General features: G+C 36.6%; 2 protein-coding genes across 2 annotated transcripts in view; one reads left to right on the top strand and one right to left on the bottom strand.

The window, feature by feature from the left end:
- The window catches only part of LOC124216329 (homeobox protein B-H1), a 44,849-nt gene extending 26,044 nt beyond the window's left edge, over positions 1–18,805 (top strand). Inside the window, exon 3 of the mRNA XM_046620723.1 lies at positions 15,276–18,805. Coding sequence (XP_046476679.1) covers positions 15,276–15,765 — 490 coding nt within the window. The 3' untranslated portion in view covers positions 15,766–18,805. The remainder of the gene's footprint in view (positions 1–15,275) is intronic.
- LOC124216330 (uncharacterized) overlaps positions 1–18,827 on the bottom strand; it is a 154,364-nt gene that overhangs the window by 102,835 nt on the left and 32,702 nt on the right. The window lies entirely within an intron of this gene.

Here is an 18,827-nt window from a genome sequence, read left to right as displayed (position 1 = left end):
TACGATGTATGTTACCTGTAATATTGTTTATGTACTGTTAAAAGTTTATAGAAATATCCGAAGGAGTAAACTTTGCTAAACGAAGAAGTGAGACTGTTATTTTGTTTCTGAGAAATTCAATTTTTCAATCAAGCAAACAAAAAAATGCCTGTGAGTCAGTTTCAAACATAAATTTTTAAAGGCTAAAGAAAGAAATATTCTCACGCTTGGGAGATGATTTTGACAATTGATCGTAACCAATTCGAGACAGTTGAAAGATTAAAATTTTCGTCTTAATCCGGGAAAAGAAACTAATCATTGACTTTTCGAAATCTTTCGTCAACTTTAAATAATATTTCTCAAATTTTGCGGATTTTATTATACATCACATTCTTCAAAAAAAAAAAAAAAAAACATATCGAAATTGTTCACAAGTCATTGAAATCGGATGATTTTGCTTCTTCATTCGGTGCTTTAACCCTATTATTTTTAAAATCATTAAGTATGAAAGTAGGAATAACAACGGATTTGAACGAAAGAAAAAAAAAAAAAAGAAGAAGAAAGAACGCGATCGTGAAATGTCACGCACGATTTCGTAACGGTAACAATTAGTCTAAACTGTACATAAAACCGGATAGACAAGTTTCGCATAAACGTATTCGTCATTCATATATGTATATTATATACTTGTCACATGTCAACCAGCATCGATGAAACTTTAGATCATCGGAGCTCACTTCTTGATCTCCCTCATTCGCCCGATATGAACACATTATAAACATACGTTAAAAACACGAAACAATTGTGAGAAATTTATGTTCATTTCCAACGTCGCATCGTTCGAGGAAAAGTTTCCAAAGATTCCATGCGTGTTTTGACATGAAATCGTTATTTTCGATTAGGATTTAATTTTTTTATACACCGTTTTCGCGAATAAAATTTATCTCATTTTACTGAAATTGATGAGACAGCAAGTTTCGGCACTGACAAAAAATATTAGAACAATTGAAATTCCCTGAAATGTATACATCGATTTAATTGAATTCAACTGGATCGACTTGAGTTACAATTTTCTAAAGTCTACTTCGATAACTCGTTTTTTGTTAAAATTGTTATTAGTACTCTGATGAAGACCTATTTAAAAAACCGTCGACCAGCGACGCGAATAAAAAGCGTTAGAATCAGATTAAAAAAAAAAAGAAACACTACCCAGTGAACACATGACCTCCATATGACGTCATAGATAGGTCACATAGAGATCATCGACTTTTTACATAGATATGACATAAAAATGACTTTATTGATGACTCTGATATGATGTCATGTAGTATGACATCATTATGACATAGTGCTGACATAAAATTTGACTTTTATATGACGTCATGATTGTGACTTAAATATTACGTAAATATTATGTCGTATCCCTATCACATGTGTGACGTCGCATCAAAGTCATAAATTTATATATTATTTACGTAAGAAATAAATCATACAATTACATAAATTACAAGTCATATTCTGACGTCAAAAGGATATCATAATACCGTCATATTCTTACGTAAGAAACAACTCATACTTTTACGTAAAATTGATGTACGATGAACGTCATACTTAAGCATCAGCTTCCGGTCATTCTTTTACATACGAGTGACATAATACTAATGTCACGACGGTATAAAAAAAACGATCAACGATACTTTTCTATTTATGTTCTATGTTGTATCATGTATTGATTTAATAATTCATAAGTGGAATTTCATATGACATTTCTTAATTTTTACTTTTATAACTAGTGTCCAAATTTAACTTACCGCAAATTCTCTTTAAATGCAAACATTAAATATATTTTTAACATTGAAAATATTAGGATATTGTCATAAATAAAATATATAAACTAATTTCAAAATTAATTATTATATTGCAATAGAGGTACAGTAACAAAATAATCACTATTTATAAATGAAAAATATAAACATTTTGACTTTACAAGTTCTGTTGTAACAGTTATATTATTATAAGCATTCTTAAATACTTTTTATCACTATGACATCAGAGTTATGTCATCGAGACGTCAGGTAAGTTATAATCATGTCAGCCAGACGTCACAATTTTGTAAGCAACTTTACATCACTATTTTACCTCAAATTTAAGTCATCTTGACGTCAGCTAAATAACAAGTACGTCAGCTGGACGTCATATTTTTGTAAGCTTCCGGTACCGACTTTACTTCTCTATGACATCAGAGTTATGTCATTTTGACGTCAGTTAAGTCATAATGATGTCAATTGGAGGTCATATTTACGTCATTTATCTTACGTAAGAATCTTACGTCAGGAAGTGGGAAATTATGAGTCATATGTGACTCATATACGACTCACATCTTACGTAAATCATGACGTGACATGACGTCATTCTGACATCAGTTTGACATAATTGTGTTCACTGGGTAGAACTTTATCGTTCCCAACTTTCTAGTGATAAGATTTTCCAATCGTTCATATAACTGAGCTTGCACTATTCGAATTAGCTCAGAATCATTTCTATCACAAAGTAGAGATGTTATTTCATTAGTTCAAATTATTTCAAACTTTTCAAACAGTTTTTTCTCTGTCTTCCTAACCATGGTCTTCAACATTGGTTATTAACACGGTCTACCATCCTGATCCATAATACTGATTCCATAAGATCGTATTGAAGTTACTAACGTTATCGTAAAGATTGAAATTGCCTGAAATTCAGTAAACGGTAATTGATAAAACAAAACCCACTCATATTTCTAAATCTTAGTTTCTTAAAAATCGTAGTAAAATAAAGAAAATGGTAATTTTTTTCCCCCAAATGTTTCGTTACGATAACTTTACCAACTTCAACCTCGTTCGATAATACGTTTAATTCCGTGAAACTAACGATGTCGTCGACACATAAACAAAGAGACAACGCACACTCATGCGGACTTTGAAAGCGAGGATCTGGGCGGCGAAGAAATCCTCGAAGGGATTTTTTTACAGGGATCTAGAAACGCGATTCGAGTGATATATCTCTTGTATATCATCCGAGGCTGCAGTGGCAACTCGTCAGATCCCAAATCGACAAGTTCTTGCTACCTTATAATAATCTAGAATTATAAACGTACCATCCGCGCCGAGGGCGAAATTGAGACCGTGCCTAGAAGCCCAGGGATTAAGGCTGATGTGCCGGGACTAACTGAAATTATAATACGTTTCTTATTCTCTTCCCAGCTCGAATTAGTTGTCACGAATATCCCCCACAATTTTACCTCCGGATTCCTTGAAAATCACTTTTTACATTACTTTATATTACATGTTTATTGTATACATTTCTACTCTCTAAAATTAGCCGCGGTTTGAATATCGCGCGAAAATCACCCGGGTCATTTGTTACAAGTTTAAGAAAACAAAACAAAAGAACAAACCATCACACTTATACGAGTATAAACATTTACGTCTAAACACCTAATGATTTTCTCACGTTTAAAACAAGATTTGCTCGGTTTTTAGGTGGTCATAAATTTAAGATACCTACCTTGAATTACGATCTGAACGTAAATTATTGTCGATAATTTAAATCGATTGCATCAGTAGGTACGACAAATTTAAAGAAGATTTTATTACCAAGACAATAATCTTTTTCAAATAGTAAAAAATTCAAGAATATTCTGTTACAGATTTCATTTTTCATTTGCCTTTTTCCAAGTTTTTTCACAGCTAAAATATGGTTTCTACACTGAGAGAAATTTTTAGTTCCGGTTACCGATCAGTCCTTAACTATTTCCATTTTTTACCACAATCGAAAAATATAGTTCTAGATATCCGTTACTATTCTTTCTCATTACGATCGCTGTTGCTATATTTTCCTGTAACTGTTGCGAAAATTTAACGCTTGTGCAACGATAAATCAACGTTAAAGCCTTATTTAACTAAAAAAGTAGAGTAAACCTCAAAAACTGATTTTGCGTTGCAATAACCAAAAAAGGATCGACGATAGCGCAAAATGGTTAGGCGTACCTCGTTTTTCGTAATCTCAAAAATATTCAAACAGTTTTTTTAACGATACCTGTTTTACTGAATTTTTCTAGTTACTATAACAAATGAAATTTTTCTCAGTTTACAAGTTTTTATTCCACACGATGGGAATGGAAGAAGGGACGGCGAGATTTGATCGAGCAAACTGACTGTCATTTATTATCACGGAATGAATATTTTAATTACAGACAGCGAGATCCGCGTAAATTAAATACGTGTACATATATGCTGCACAATATAGGTATAATCGCCAAATTACGAATAGCTGTACGACTCGTTATTATACGTGTAACTTGAACGATAATCATCGCGGTGCGACGCTGCTGTACTCGTATATTTATAAACCTACTATTCACATGCCCAGGGTTCAGATTAATTAGATAAGTTAACGAGGACCGCGTTAGTGTCAAATTAATGCTGGAAAAAAGTGAAGTGTAAGAAAGAAGAAAAAAAAAAAAACTTAAAAAAACTTTATTAATCTGATGCGCTGTTAACAGCTGCGGGGCGTAGATATTATTGACGATCTTCGTGAAAAGAAATGATGGAAAATAATAAATCAACTCGCGCTCAGTTTTCGTAATTAATAATTTGGTAAACAAAATTCTCCTTCAGCTGCACACACTGTTTCAGCATTTTTGCTCTATTTTTCCTACAATGACGTATTATTTTCTCAAATTTACTGTATATATTCAATCGGTGCTTCTAGCTTTTGGCAAATGTGAAACTTGACCGATATAAGTTTCACAGCGTTTTTGAAGTTTTTAGTTTCTATCATTTGCTTCTAACTCATTTTCAACCATTATCTTACTCGGGCAAACGGCCTCATATTTATAAAAGTGAAAAAGTGTTCAGATTTTGAACACCAAGACGTCGATGATTGAAACGGTTTCAGCCAGCGTCACGACGGTATTTGTATGTTTTTTTTTTTTTTACTTGTTTACTTTATTGTACCTTAAACAGTTTCAGATCACATAAAAAAATTCACCTAAAAATATGCTACAGATCAAAGAATATTTTTAAAAAGTACATTATGTAACAAGGGAATAACGGACTTTTATCCCTGTGTTACATATAGATCACTTTATTCCCGACTCAACTCTGGTCACATTATTGACTTAAAAGTATTTTCCTTTCGTGTGTAGGTGTGACCTATCAGTCGGAAAACTGTAATATTATTAAAAGCTCATAATGATACAGAGAGATGTGGTTGAAAATGGAAAAGAAAGTGAAAAAAAAAAAAATCAGAAAAACTGATAAACTAATTTGCGGGAAGTATAAAGCAATGTCTCCCGTGAATGTGGGAAAAAAGTGCTACTTTTTCCCCACAAATAAGGGGGAAAAAAAGTAAAGAGGGAATAATATGCCACTTTCGTCCCACTGTTCAGGCCAAAAAAATTTAAGATTACGGCTGAGTCGGGAATAAAAGCTTTATTTATCAGTTTCCCTGATGTAATGGAACTGTGAAAAATAATTCAATAAGAAATCGAATGAGGTTAAAGTTTCATCCGTCTCAATACCAAGAAAAAAAAAAAAAAAAAATGAAATAAATTAATGAAAACAATTCAAATGAACCAAAATTTCCATAGTTATAACAAGACTAAAAACATTCGTTGCCCTGACGCAGTTCTCGGCGTAGAAATACGCGGGACTTGTAAGGGGGATAATGCATTTTTAATGGCGGTAGTTTTTCTGCGGTCGGGCACGGTGGTTACAGATGTACAACATGCTCACGCGCCGTGGGTTCAGCTTTATACCCTTACGTTGTATGGGACGCATAGGCAGATCACAGGACGTAACACCGTACATAAAAAATCCCACCCCATCGAGTTCGCTCGTTCGCCGCCCAACCCCCGTCAACTCAACCACTCGACTATAAGCAGATAGCCGACGCGTATAATAAATAACACCGACAGGGGTGACAATTTGACATTATTATTTGCTCGGCTGAATCCGAAACGCGTTATTACCGTTATTCAGATCCCTTATTAGATCTTGTTTCCGCAGTATCGCGTTATTGTAATGATTTGTCAGAGTTAGATTCTCGTCGCAACTTTTACGATTCTTAGGAATTGCGTCGACAAATAAAAAAAAAAAATATATAATAAAATAAAATAAGTTGAAGTAAAAACTTATTCCAAAATTTATGCATTACTGATGGTTTTAAAAAAAAAAAAAAACACCAACAATTTTTAGACTTATTTTGAGGAAAAATTTTCTAGTATTTTGTTACAAGTACCAAATCCGATGAAATAATTATTTCAAAAATGGCAAAACAATGTATAATTGGATAAAATATACTTATAAGTACGAAATGTCGATTTTAATTTCATCTGTTTAATGAAATTATACTTTTTTCATGTTATTGCCAAAATACCGAATACCCTCTGACAAATTCAATTAAATTGCTCCATGAAGCAAAAGTTAGCAGTAATACCCGTTGACAATTGCTCGAACAAACAATTACCAGTCAATCAAACTAATTTCAATAAAATAACGTAAGATATAGAATTTCATCCTTTGCTCACTGTCAAGAAAAAAGTAACAATTTACAATGGCATACTTTTCGAACGGATGTTTAATGCGTCTCTCAATCCATACGGCATACATTAATTGCAACCAAACAAAAATTTTTTCGGTTACAATACTTGAACAATCATTTTTCAATCTTTACACAGAGATTTCACAATCGCAACAGAATCTATGGGATTATGGTGACAAACCTTCTCTTAGACATTGATTGAGCATCGTGTTTTCTGTTCACCATAAAATCAACTAAACTTTTCGCTTTTGTGAAAATTAGTACCCTGAAATTTCGTTGCCGGGAATTTTTTTCTGAACGTGATTTTTTTCCGCGTTTATAACTGATAAAAAAAAAAAAATCCTTCGAACTGGAAACAACAGCGACTACAAATCTCGTGAACAATCGACTTGGGGATCGTAATTTTCACTACCACGGTTACGAAAACATGCCAAAGAGAATAAATCGCGTCTAATTTGTCAGAGCAATTTCCTCTCACGTATGCACTGCACCTCTTGATGACGCTACACGGTGCAGTGAGGAGTGCACTTATCTCGCTTCGCATAATCGCCGTGCGAGGACGATCCGTTATAATGGAACTGGTGCAGCGTGGGAAGGTCCTTGTTTTTCTTAGTCAGCTTCCCGGGTAAGAATTCCAAGTCGGATCTCACGTGGTTGTCATCGCCGAGGCAAAAAAAAAAAAAAATAAAGAAAAATTCCCGAGAAATCGCGAAATAATAACGAAAAATAAACTACACGGTCATAAGATTCGTTGCAAATAAATTATGTGCTTAATATCTACAGAAATAAAATAAGCGAGTATATGTAAAGTAAGCGAAGTAACAAAAATCAATATTAACGGGAGCGTAAAACAATTTTGAATTTGTTAAAATTTATTCAAAAGTAAAGTACATGTAAGATTAGTTAGTTTTATTTCACGAATTCAAGTTTCGTTTTATTGTTTGGAGGATCTGTGAGCGATCACGATCGAAAAAATAATGACTAGGAGAATAATAATAACGCTGCTTTGGAAAATGAGTATAGATCGTTTGGAAAGCGCGAAAACAGTGCGGTTTTTAGAAAATCAAATTGATAAGTTGGACTTATATTATAGTTTCGTATTTTCCGAAGCTCGTATCAGTGGGATAGTATATGAATGATATTATTTCGAAGTGTTGGAAAAGGAAGCTCATACAAAGCTCGGCTGCGCAACGATAACCAGAACAATTAAAAAAAAAAAAAAAATTGAATCTAAAAGCACAAGTGACAATCACGGAAATGTAAAATAGAACTTGGTCGATCAAGGGTAAAAAAAAAAAAATAAAAAATCCATGGTAAAATGGAGGGTGAGAATTGTACAACGGCGACAGGTTAAACTTGGCAACGTTAAGTTCGAACTGATCGTAAGGGTTGGATATTTTTCGAGGGGGTTGTAAAGTAAGCCAAAAGTAAGATTGATACCCTGGGAGTTCCGAGGGCCCGAACGTCATCGCCGATCGAGAAAAAGGATTTCGAAAAACGTCCGTGAAGTGGCTGAAGAGAAAAAAGGGAAGCAACCCTTGCGTCGTATCGTCTAAGGAAAGAAGGAAAGGTGTCGTCGGTAGCTACATCAGGGGAAGGGAGAGACGAATTGTTAGGCACTCGTTCCCCGGGGGTATAAATCAGTCAGTCATACACGGAGCATAAACTAGACACAATGAAAACAGGGCAATTAAGGATGTTTTAAGCTGGCCGATCGCTCTCAGGGCATTAAAAAACATTACTCATCGCATAATCGCCGTGCAGCCGCTCGATTGTCGAGATCGTTCGTTCGTGTACGAACGGGGGGGGGGGGGGGGGGGGGGGGGGGAATATATATATATGCAAAGAAAGGAAGAGGAAATATAATGACGGAGAGAGAAAATGAGAAATGATCATCTCTTGTCTGCGCGCTCCGATTCACAAGATAGAATTCGCGCTTTCCGAATCGGACGCGCATAACACGCCGGGACTGTTTAAAATTCATGAACAATTTTATACGCGCGCGTCGCACCGCCAACAAAAGGGTTCGTTCGAATTTCGAATCGCCTGACATCCCGTACCGTCATCCCTGTGTGTATCAACCACCCGGCTATAAATGCATACGCCGTGCCATCGCGAAAGGGTCGAAACTGTTGTATAGAAATATTAATTGTCGTATTTTCCAACCGAATTATCCGAGAGGCCATTAGGGCTTTAACGTCCTGCAACAATGCCGCGCTACGTTATTAATTGCTTTTTCAATTCGATTCTCAACTGTTTTCGCGATCGCTTTTACATTTTATTTCATTTCGTTTCAACGTTTTCGTTTTTTTTTTCTTTTTTTTTTTTTTTGGTACTTCTTTTTCTTTAGCTCCAATTCAAATTATTTATTCCAACCGCCGTACTTGCATGTTTTGTTGAAATTATCGTACATCGAATTCTGATTAAGTACCGACCTCGGTTTTTGATTTCGTTTCTTTTTTTGTCTTTTTTTTTTGTTTCTTGATATCGATCGCGGTATGGAGAAGACGTTTTTTTTCAAAATCGTTTGTTTATAATATACGTGAAAAAAAAAATCGTGGATTAGGTTTTGAAACGCGTTTAGGTGTAAGAAAAAAAAAAAAAAGAAAAAAGGAAGTAGTTAGCTGCAATGTTGCCAAGTTGAATCAACGTTTTTCACGATGAGAAATTTGAAAGGCACTGTATAGTTTGCGCTATCGGGTCAGATTATACGAAAAAATGAACCATCATCCTGACGGTGCTTTCGAACTCCTGTATTGAAAGACGTGTTCGTCATCTTGGGGGAATATTGAAAAGGGACACCCTGAACTACATTATAATATAACACGCTTAGGGTCGCACACTGAGAACAAAATCCACTTTATTCAAGTCTTTATGAATTTTTTAAGCAACACTGAGAAAACTTTCCATTTATTATAGTAACTAGAAGAATTCGGTAAAACAGGTATCGTTAAAAAAAAAACTGTTTGACTATTGTTGGAATTACGAAAAAGAAGGTGAGCTCCGAGGTAATTATAGAGAGTAAAATATGTTACAAGAAAGGTTCGCTTCGTACTAGAGTATTCAGATTTTATAACGACGAAAATCTCTGACAAGATTCATTGACTTCCGGAGCAAATTAATTTCCAGTGCTTGATATAACTTCAACTCTGAAAACAATTATTCATTTTTTTTTTTTTTAATTACATGTCTATAAGATTTTCCGAAGCTACCAAGTTTGTTACTTCGAATATTGTTTACCAAATTATCACCACTCTGGGAAGAGCAGAATATCGAACCATTCGTAAACTTACCAAAAGTATCAATCGCTGTTACAATAACTGCCAAATTTCTCATCGGTAAACGAGATTAGAGTAAGATTTAAAAACTGTGAAATTTTGAACGATGTAGCAAGTTCACGAAGCTTAAGGTAAACTTGACGAAGCCGGACGGGATTGAAGTTCCGAATTTGAAAAGTTTCAAAACTTGAAGTAAAGAAACGAAACTTTCACGAAACAACGAAGTTTCGAATGGTCGAAAAGCCGACGGCTCAAAGTTCCAAAATGTGAAATTTCGAAAATTCAAGTTACGACAGAACAAAGTTCCGAAAAGTATCGTTCCAACAGCGTAATATTCCGTAAATTCAAATATACTCACACGGCGTAGTTTACTCAACGAGTGAGCGTATAAAATCAGAATGTACCAGATTCTGAACGTAAAAATTTCCAAAATCCAAAACAAAGAAAGATCAAAGTGGTAAAATTTCGCCAAGCAAGAAATTCATTGAACTGAAAATCTTCGATCATTCGGAATTTCGATGTTTAAGATTTTTAAATTTTCTTACCCTTTCGGAAATTTACATTTTCAACACCTTGAGCATCGGTTTTTGGACAATTCGAATCTTTGCCGTTTCGTCAACGTTTCATTTCTTCACTTCAACTTTCTCCACAAAAAAATTCGCAAATCAGCGTTTCCGGAACTTTTCAAATTCGAAATTTCAACCCCGGTCCAACGAAGCAACGCGTACGTACAAACAATCTTGAATTGTATAGCACAGGGTCAGTCCTCGAATGTACAATTTACAAACCACACACACACACACACACGTTGCTACAAGTATACTACGCATACACAGATACGATGTCGGAAGTCGGGAGTTCCCGAGAATGGTAATTGGCGGCAATTCTTGAAAACCAACCTCTCAACCCCGATCGGACATGCAGAAGAAGTATCTCAAGGTGCAGGGGCCGTTTGCCACGACTCGTATAACATAAGTGAGAAATACCCAAGTCTGGGTTTATGCGGCGGTGGATTGCCCGAGATACGATATGATTATCGGTTGGTCGGTAATGCCGCCCCCCCCCCCCTCCCGCCATCCCTTTCCACTCGCTGTTCTTAGCATAACAATCGGATTCGTGCGGCCCGATGAATTAGGGGTGGAGGTAGGGAGGGAAAGGGAATCACGATTTCCAGTCTCTGCACCAGGTCTACGTATGTAAATCTCGATCTAGGACAATTACGCTAAAGCGGGTGGCGTGCCCTGGAGTGGTTAGCCCCCCGCCCCTTCCAACCCCCTTCCAACCCCCCCCCCCCCCCCCCCCTTCCAACATGGTCCGGTCGTTGCGCGGTTCGCCACACTGCGGTGCTTATTATACTAACAAATAGCCCGGAGAGTTCGCGGCCTAATCATCGCCTATCATGCCAACGCGAGCGTGCCTCTAGGTACGGAGCCTGCCTAACCCCAAACCCTGAACCCTGAACCCTGAACCCCCGACCACCCTCAGTCGAAACGGACCGCAGGAAGAGGGACGCTCGGCCACGCGCCGCCCTCCAAACCCAAACTGCAAGACTATATAACGATCTGCGTTGTCCATTTTATCGTCAAAGCTCGGATGTAACCCGGGGATGTCATTGAAAGTTAACTGCGAAAGTTGGATTTTATAAACGATTAACTCCGCCTGCGAATGTTTTCACTTTTAGACATAGTCCCAACAAATGAGCCAGGGTTTGACCCTTGACCTCTTGGATATGGTACGTGATTTTTTACATCCTTCTTCCAATCGTTGAAGGCAACCTGATTTTTTGTTCTCATATTTTTGTGGGTATATCGTTTTTGAAGACCGACATGTCCTTGGACATAATTTAAATAGCTGGGAGAAAAAAAAAATGTCGGTTACTTTTTTTAGAGTTGGAAGAAGAATGTGCGAAATCGTGGATCAAATCCAAGAGGTCGAGGGTCGGATCCTGCTCCATTCGGCGTGGAATGCCTCATATGTAGAGAAGACAAAGAAAAGTAGAAGAGATTTATTAGATTTTCCCTTTTTACCTAATTTTTTGTCGACCGTCTATTAGGATTGTCAGGGTTTTTTTTTCTCGTTCTACATTAATTCTGATCAAATTTAGTTTTGCTAAAGAAAGAGATTCGAAGGACAAACCTCGAGTAAGAAAGCTTCTTACAGTTGGTCGTCTCTCTTGTTGTGAGAAAATGTAAAAAAAAAACTCCCCCCCCCCCCCCCCCCCCTACAGGAAAAAAGAAAACGAATCATACGTAATTTATGGACATTCCAAAATAAAAAAAGTTACTTTTCAAAACAGGAATCAAATGCAAATTTAGAAATAAGTAAAGTACCATAATACGAAAAAAATATATGTACGTACATATGCGAGAAAATTTTGTAAATTTTAATGATCAGTTATTATAGGTATATATCGTAAAAAAAGAATTAAAAAAAAATCCACTACTATTTTGTACATGTGTTTGAAAATGTACGGTTACGTCTATACTTTTGACGAGTAAATTATGATTTGAAAAAAAAAAAATCCTTAGCCTCGAAGAAAATCCGAGAACGATCAAAGATCTTGAAAAATAATTTGAATAAACATAATAATAATCTCTTTTATAGAGTTGCCACGATTATAATTACACATTACGGGCATAAGAAAGAGAATATTATATCCAACGGATGATATCTGAGATGATTAGGGTGAGACGATGCTCGAGTTGCCGCGAAATGCCCTTTATACAACGGGGCCACTTATTTTCTGGGGGTGTTCCAAGCGCAAGGAATATAACCCTTTGTGCCTTCACAAGGGAGGGGGGGGGGAGGTTGAGACTTGAGCTTGAGATAAGGAACACAGAAAAAATTTCGCCCCTATTCTCGGGGCTGCCGGACTCAAGATTGACTTGAATCGTGCGTGAGCCGGGGGTTGAGGGTGGGGACAGAAGGATCGAGTGGCTGGAAGAAGGGGCGAATTAAGGGTGATTTTATACCCCGATAAAACTATACACAAATTTTCCCCCTCCCCGCGTTCCGGTCCCGGCTCGTTGCCGTTCCTGCAAACCCGTCTTTACACTCATTTCTGCATATCGAACGGAGCCACTTACTTCCTCATTTACGGTAATTCCTGTCGGCATTAGAACCGTTCGCAAACGACCTCGTATCACAGCCGAGAATTTACCCTGCGGGCAATTTTTTGCGCTGCGATTAATGCGAATGAAAATCTTGGATGTGTCGTAGTTTATTGTATAAGGGCTGATAGTCTTTTCAAGAATCCTGACCTCGTTTTTTCTGGACGATAAATTTTGCTGGATAGGTTTCTTGGCGACATGGATTTTATTCTTGTTTGGAACGCGTGACAAGGATTTGCATTTTTCGTGATCGTAAGTCTTGAACGATTCGGAGACTTCGTCATTTGAAACTGCTAATTGGAGTTCATAAGATTGTTGACTTCTCTACTTCTAGATTAAATTCTAGCTTTTCTGTAGTCCTGCATTGCTGGATATTTTTCAACCATTTATAGGGTTTGCAAACATCCGGTTTTGTACAAGAATCGAGCGGCAATTATCAATAGAAATGAAAATAATTTATACCAGTCCATAACCGTAGCCTTTATTCAACCGACCGTACAAACATTAACAATCATTAACTTTTTAAATGATTTTTTTGACGCGTTAAATTTTCTAAGTCTTCGGATTATGAAACATGTCAAATATATGCCTTTTTTTGATCCACGAATTTGAAATATCACAAAATAGTAAGATCACGATGTTTTGGATTCAGCTCGATTTTTTTATTATTTTCATTATCTGTTAAATTCTCATAATTTTCGTTTCAATTTTCAAAAAATCATTCAAATAAGTTTGAAAATGTACAAACTGACGAGCTTTCGTTAAGAAATTTTTTCATCAATATCTTAAACACGGTTACAAATATCGCTATAACTCCAAAATTGTTGATCTAGTTCTAACGAAATATAGCCTAAGACCTGACCAGATGTTGGTGCTATCTAAAGGAAAAAAAAAACAATCAAAATCGGCTGAGTAGCTCTGAAGTTACAAGCGAACATACGGAAATACACAGGAAGAGACGATGAATTGAATTTGTTAACAGAGTGAATTCCTAACGACTGTATGAACCGTCGTCTGCTAGAATATAACGCGCATGCGTTACAATCCAAGCGCCGCTGACTGCATATAACCTAAAAAATTTTGACCGTTCTCGTTCAATTCGCAACAAAACTGTCAACATTTTAATCTACGACGGTTGGTCGTCAAGGTTTCGGATCGTAGCGCGTGCGCATTAAATTTGAGCAGACGACGTACCGTGCAGTCGTTAGAAATTCACTTCGTGTATGAAGAGATAGAGAAGAGAAGATAATTCGGTTACATATGTCATAATTTCCAAAAACTTTTAACCCCACGGCTGAGAATATTTCGTCAAAATAACCCCTGCATCGATAAAATCGTAAGACAAAACCTCCCGACGACAAAACTTTACAAGATAAAATGACCCCATCTACGTTGTATGGAGCGTTTGTTGATGTGTGCGGAATCGGTGGGGTGTTTCTTACGGTTTATTTTGTCGATACTATATGGTCCCTGTTTATCTTCTCTCGAGTTATTTTGTCGTTTGATATTCTATCGACTAGTTATTACGTCGTAGATAGCTTAGACCAGTTATTTTGTCGTTGAAATATATTAACGTGTTACCGATACTTCAACCCTAATCCTGAAAACCCCGACCAATTTTTACCGTTCCAAAAATATCGTAGGTCTGTCCACAGAGTGAGTCAATTGAGACTCCAAGAATGGGAGAAGCTTAGTCGATGAATTTGGCCTTACCCTTCAGCCAATCTGGCAAATGATAACAAAAATATGCCAACAAAGGAAAGTCGACAGCACAAAATGTCGAAAATCAGGTTCCTCTTGGCATTTACTCATAGGCGTGTACACTGAGCATTCGCTAGATCGTCTGAGGGGTAGGACCTAATTCGTCAACTAAGCTTCTCCCATTCTCGTAGTTTCAATTGACTCGTTCTGTACACTCGGGGACAATGAATCCGAGACGGCTAATTTTTTACACCAGACAGTTATGTTGGCAACACAGAGAAACCTGCAGCGCCACAGTCGGCCGAGCGGGAAACTAACTCAATCTCAATAAACTCAACGTAACCCATGACCGACGAATCTAACCTTAAAATACCGCGGGTATAATGACTTGTTGGATTGACACGTATTTTGAGGTTAGATTCGACGGTCATGGGTTACGTTAGGTTTATTGAGATCGAGTTTGTTTCGCGCTCGGCCGACCGTGGCGCTGCAGGTTTCTCCGCGTTGCCAACATAACTGTCTAGTGCAAAAAATGATCCGTCTCGGATTCATTGTCCTCGAGTATACATATGAAAAACACTGAAAAAAAAAAAATGTAAAAAATCGGCTTCACCTCTGATTGCAGAACGAAGTGGAAGCGGCAGACGGCCGTGGGTCTTGAGCTACTGGCTGAGGCGGGAAACTACGCGGCGTTCCAGCGACTCTACGCGGGTGGCGTCGGGGTCCCGGGACACCCGTCGGCCGCGGGGCCTTACTGGCCCTACCCTGGGGGCCCGCCCCCACCCCCAAGCGACATCTATTACCGCCAGGCGGCGGCGGCCGTCACCCTGCAGAAGCCACTGCCGTACCGCCTCTACCCCCCGGCAGCGGCGATGATGCTTGCCGGGCCGAGCGCCCCCCTGGGAACCCTGGCGGCTAGCTCGAGCCTATCTAGTCTTAGCAGCTACTACAGGGCGAGTCCCGACACCCTCGACGCGAGGGATCGAGAAACCCTTGAGAGGGCGAGCGTCGGGAGGGCGTCGAGGAGCCCCGAGAGGAGCACGCCACCCCCGAGAGAAGACACACCCCAAAGCGTGAGGGCGGAGAGCGACGACGAGAGCATACACGACGTCTAGACTTTTTAAGACTCCTTAAATTTAACAATTATTTTTTATCATATTTATTATCGACGGTGTTTTGTCATGACGAATGTACCGATTTTACCGGTCAGATAACGAGTTTTCAGTCTGGGTTCTAGGCGTCAAATTTTTATTTCTTTCACGTAACTGATGAAAGAGAAGACAGTTTTATCGGATAAAGTTTGCTTTTGTAGAAACTAGAATGATATTTCGATTTATAAAAATAATACTGTTTCGGTTTTTTATTAGCTGAATAATTTTTGATCACACATTTTCTTCAATTTTCATACAACACTCTCCTGGACGCGAAATCAAACTTTTTTGAAAAATAGTAATTTTCATCTGTTGACACATTTTCATCACTTGACACATAACAATAACCAGGTACACAAAACCCAGTCACAAAATCTCTGTAGGCTAGCGATATTATTAAATCGTTATTATTTCTTCCAAGACTGCAAAAGCAAACTTTGATATATCGGGGCATTTTATATATATTTTTTTATATTTTTCCAACTGTTTTGATGCGTGACAAATGAGAAAATAATTAACTCAACCCAGGCACAAAATTAAACAATTGTTTTACTGAACGATGTACTTTGCGTACAGAATTTGACTTATACTTATTATGTACACTTGGCGGGGAGTAATATTGGAAAAAAATAATCATAATGAAAACAGAAAAACATTAATTTCAACTATCGGTTCAATATGGAAAAACGATGCGGATTTTTCTTTCTTTTGCTTTCTTTTTACAACAGAATAATTTCTATGAATATTAATTTTCATCGCTGTGATAACGGTATTATTATAAATATGCGTGATATTTTGTAGCAGAACATTTTACTTCAACGACATTCGACTTTTGTTTTTTCACCGACGACTCATATTTGTTTAAAAAAAAACAAAAAAAACATCAGATTGGTCGGAAAAATCAGCGATATGGTCAATCATTTGCACCGATAACTGACGTTACCGTTTATTTGGATCAAATTAATGCTTCGATTCAATTCCATTACGTTTGGTGTAATTCAACAAGTAATTTCTCTCCACGTGATATTTTACGTGTTCGGTATCTCACACTGTTGAAAGAAACAAATAAATGGATGCACGTATTTTTGAGACGTTATTATCAACTCGATGATTTTCTCCTCGAGTTATGGACAAAAAAAAAAGAGAGAAAACTTCTCGCAATATACTTTCATCAAGTACCGAAACACAAATTTCACCAGTTGCAAGAAAACCGAACAGAAAAATGTCATCAAAATCGTTAAAACACGTTTATAGGCGGAATTGGAAAAAAAAAACAATTAAATCGTGTTTTAAATTCTTCGCCGAATCTTTTTCGAAATCATGCGGGTTACAATTTTCTTTCTCGGCTTAACGAGACGGCTTTTCCTGGAACGTGAAAAGCAACGTTAAATTACCTCAGCTGAAGTAATAAAAAAAAAAAAAAAAAAAACTAAATAAGAACGAAGAAAAAAAAAAAAAAAAACAGAAAGAAAAAAGAAACGTCAATCCGACAGCGAACGCAAATGTACAATTAATATGACATTAGCCTATGCGACTGTACCTGCAGCGTATACGCAGGTAAAAAAAAAAAAAAGATGAAATCACAAGTCTTAAACAACACTAAATTATAGAGACACGGTCGATGCGGTGGCGGCAAAAGAGAGAGAAAGAAAAAAAAAGAGAGACAGAAAGAGGAGATGAAGAGGATTGCAAAAAGCTCTTTACACGGAACGCTCACGGTTATTGTTACATGTTTTATGTACAGCCTCCGCAATGTAAGCACGATAGACAAATCTGCATCGATACAAACAAGAACGACGGCAGTGATAACACCACAAAAAAGGAGAAAAAAAAAACAAAGTAACACAATCGGTAGAAATAGGAATGCAAGATAAGCGAAAAACGTTTGTTCATTCGTATCACAGAACGAACGAATCGGATCGTTATACGCAGAGCACGAGAAAAAATATTCCGTCTTTGTAATTTTTTTTTTTTTTTTTGTGACGGGAAATAAAATCTTCACCATTTAATCGCGAGTAATTTATGTTAATATTGTTATCATTATCATTATTGTTATTATTATTACTATTATTATTGCTACAACTATTATTTTCATTTTTAATCATTACCGTATACGTATGAAACGAGTATACATGTGTACAAAGAGTGCAATTAGCTTGATAAATAACGGTATAGAATATACAACTTTATCGTACGTGAATGGTATATTCAATTTTGATGAAAAATGGTACGACTGCATGATGATGTATATATGCATATTGTTATAATATATTAGTGGTAATAACGATTACTGATAATAATGGGAATAATAATAATTAATAATAATGATCGTATTAATCGCAAATATCGTATAAGTTGTACAACGCGAATAGGTGTGAAATAAAATTTCCAAAATTTCGCTACAACAATACATAATTCGAATTGCAAAACTTTTAGTTGTATTGCGATACGGCAGAATATAATAATTTACATTGTCGATCCGGATTTGGAAACGTAATATTGGTTCAACCATTGTAAATATTATTATTGTTGTTGTTGTTGTTATTATTATTATTATTATTATCATTATGTAGTGTAATTCGAAGTATAGGTTAGGTGTAATTTTAACGGTAACCGTAATTATATATATATATATACACAGTATTTAGAAACTGTACATACATTACACATGGATATTATATACGTATGAATATGTGGGTAAGTGTGTAACAGCCAATGAAAAATATTGTAAAAATATATATATGATATATATGATATATCATATATATATTTACGTAGAAATGTCAGAGAACGAGAAGATTTTCGCGTTTCGCGAAATATTGTAATAATATAAGATAAAACTTTGACATAATACTTACGAATAACACGAAATAGAAAAAGACAGTGAGAAGTTCGAAAATAAAGGGTGATATGAACTAGCAAAGTTTCGGATGCAAGGCACGAAAACTTGCTCGATCCCGTGAAAATAAGTGAATTTAATCGATAAATGAATGGTGAGGAGGAGTGAGAGAGAAAAAAAAAAAGAA

The sequence above is a fragment of the Neodiprion pinetum genome, chromosome 4 (genome assembly GCF_021155775.2).
Source record: "Neodiprion pinetum isolate iyNeoPine1 chromosome 4, iyNeoPine1.2, whole genome shotgun sequence".
NCBI classification, from domain to species: Eukaryota; Metazoa; Arthropoda; class Insecta; order Hymenoptera; family Diprionidae; genus Neodiprion; species Neodiprion pinetum.
This window is presented reverse-complemented; position numbering and strand designations above follow the sequence as displayed.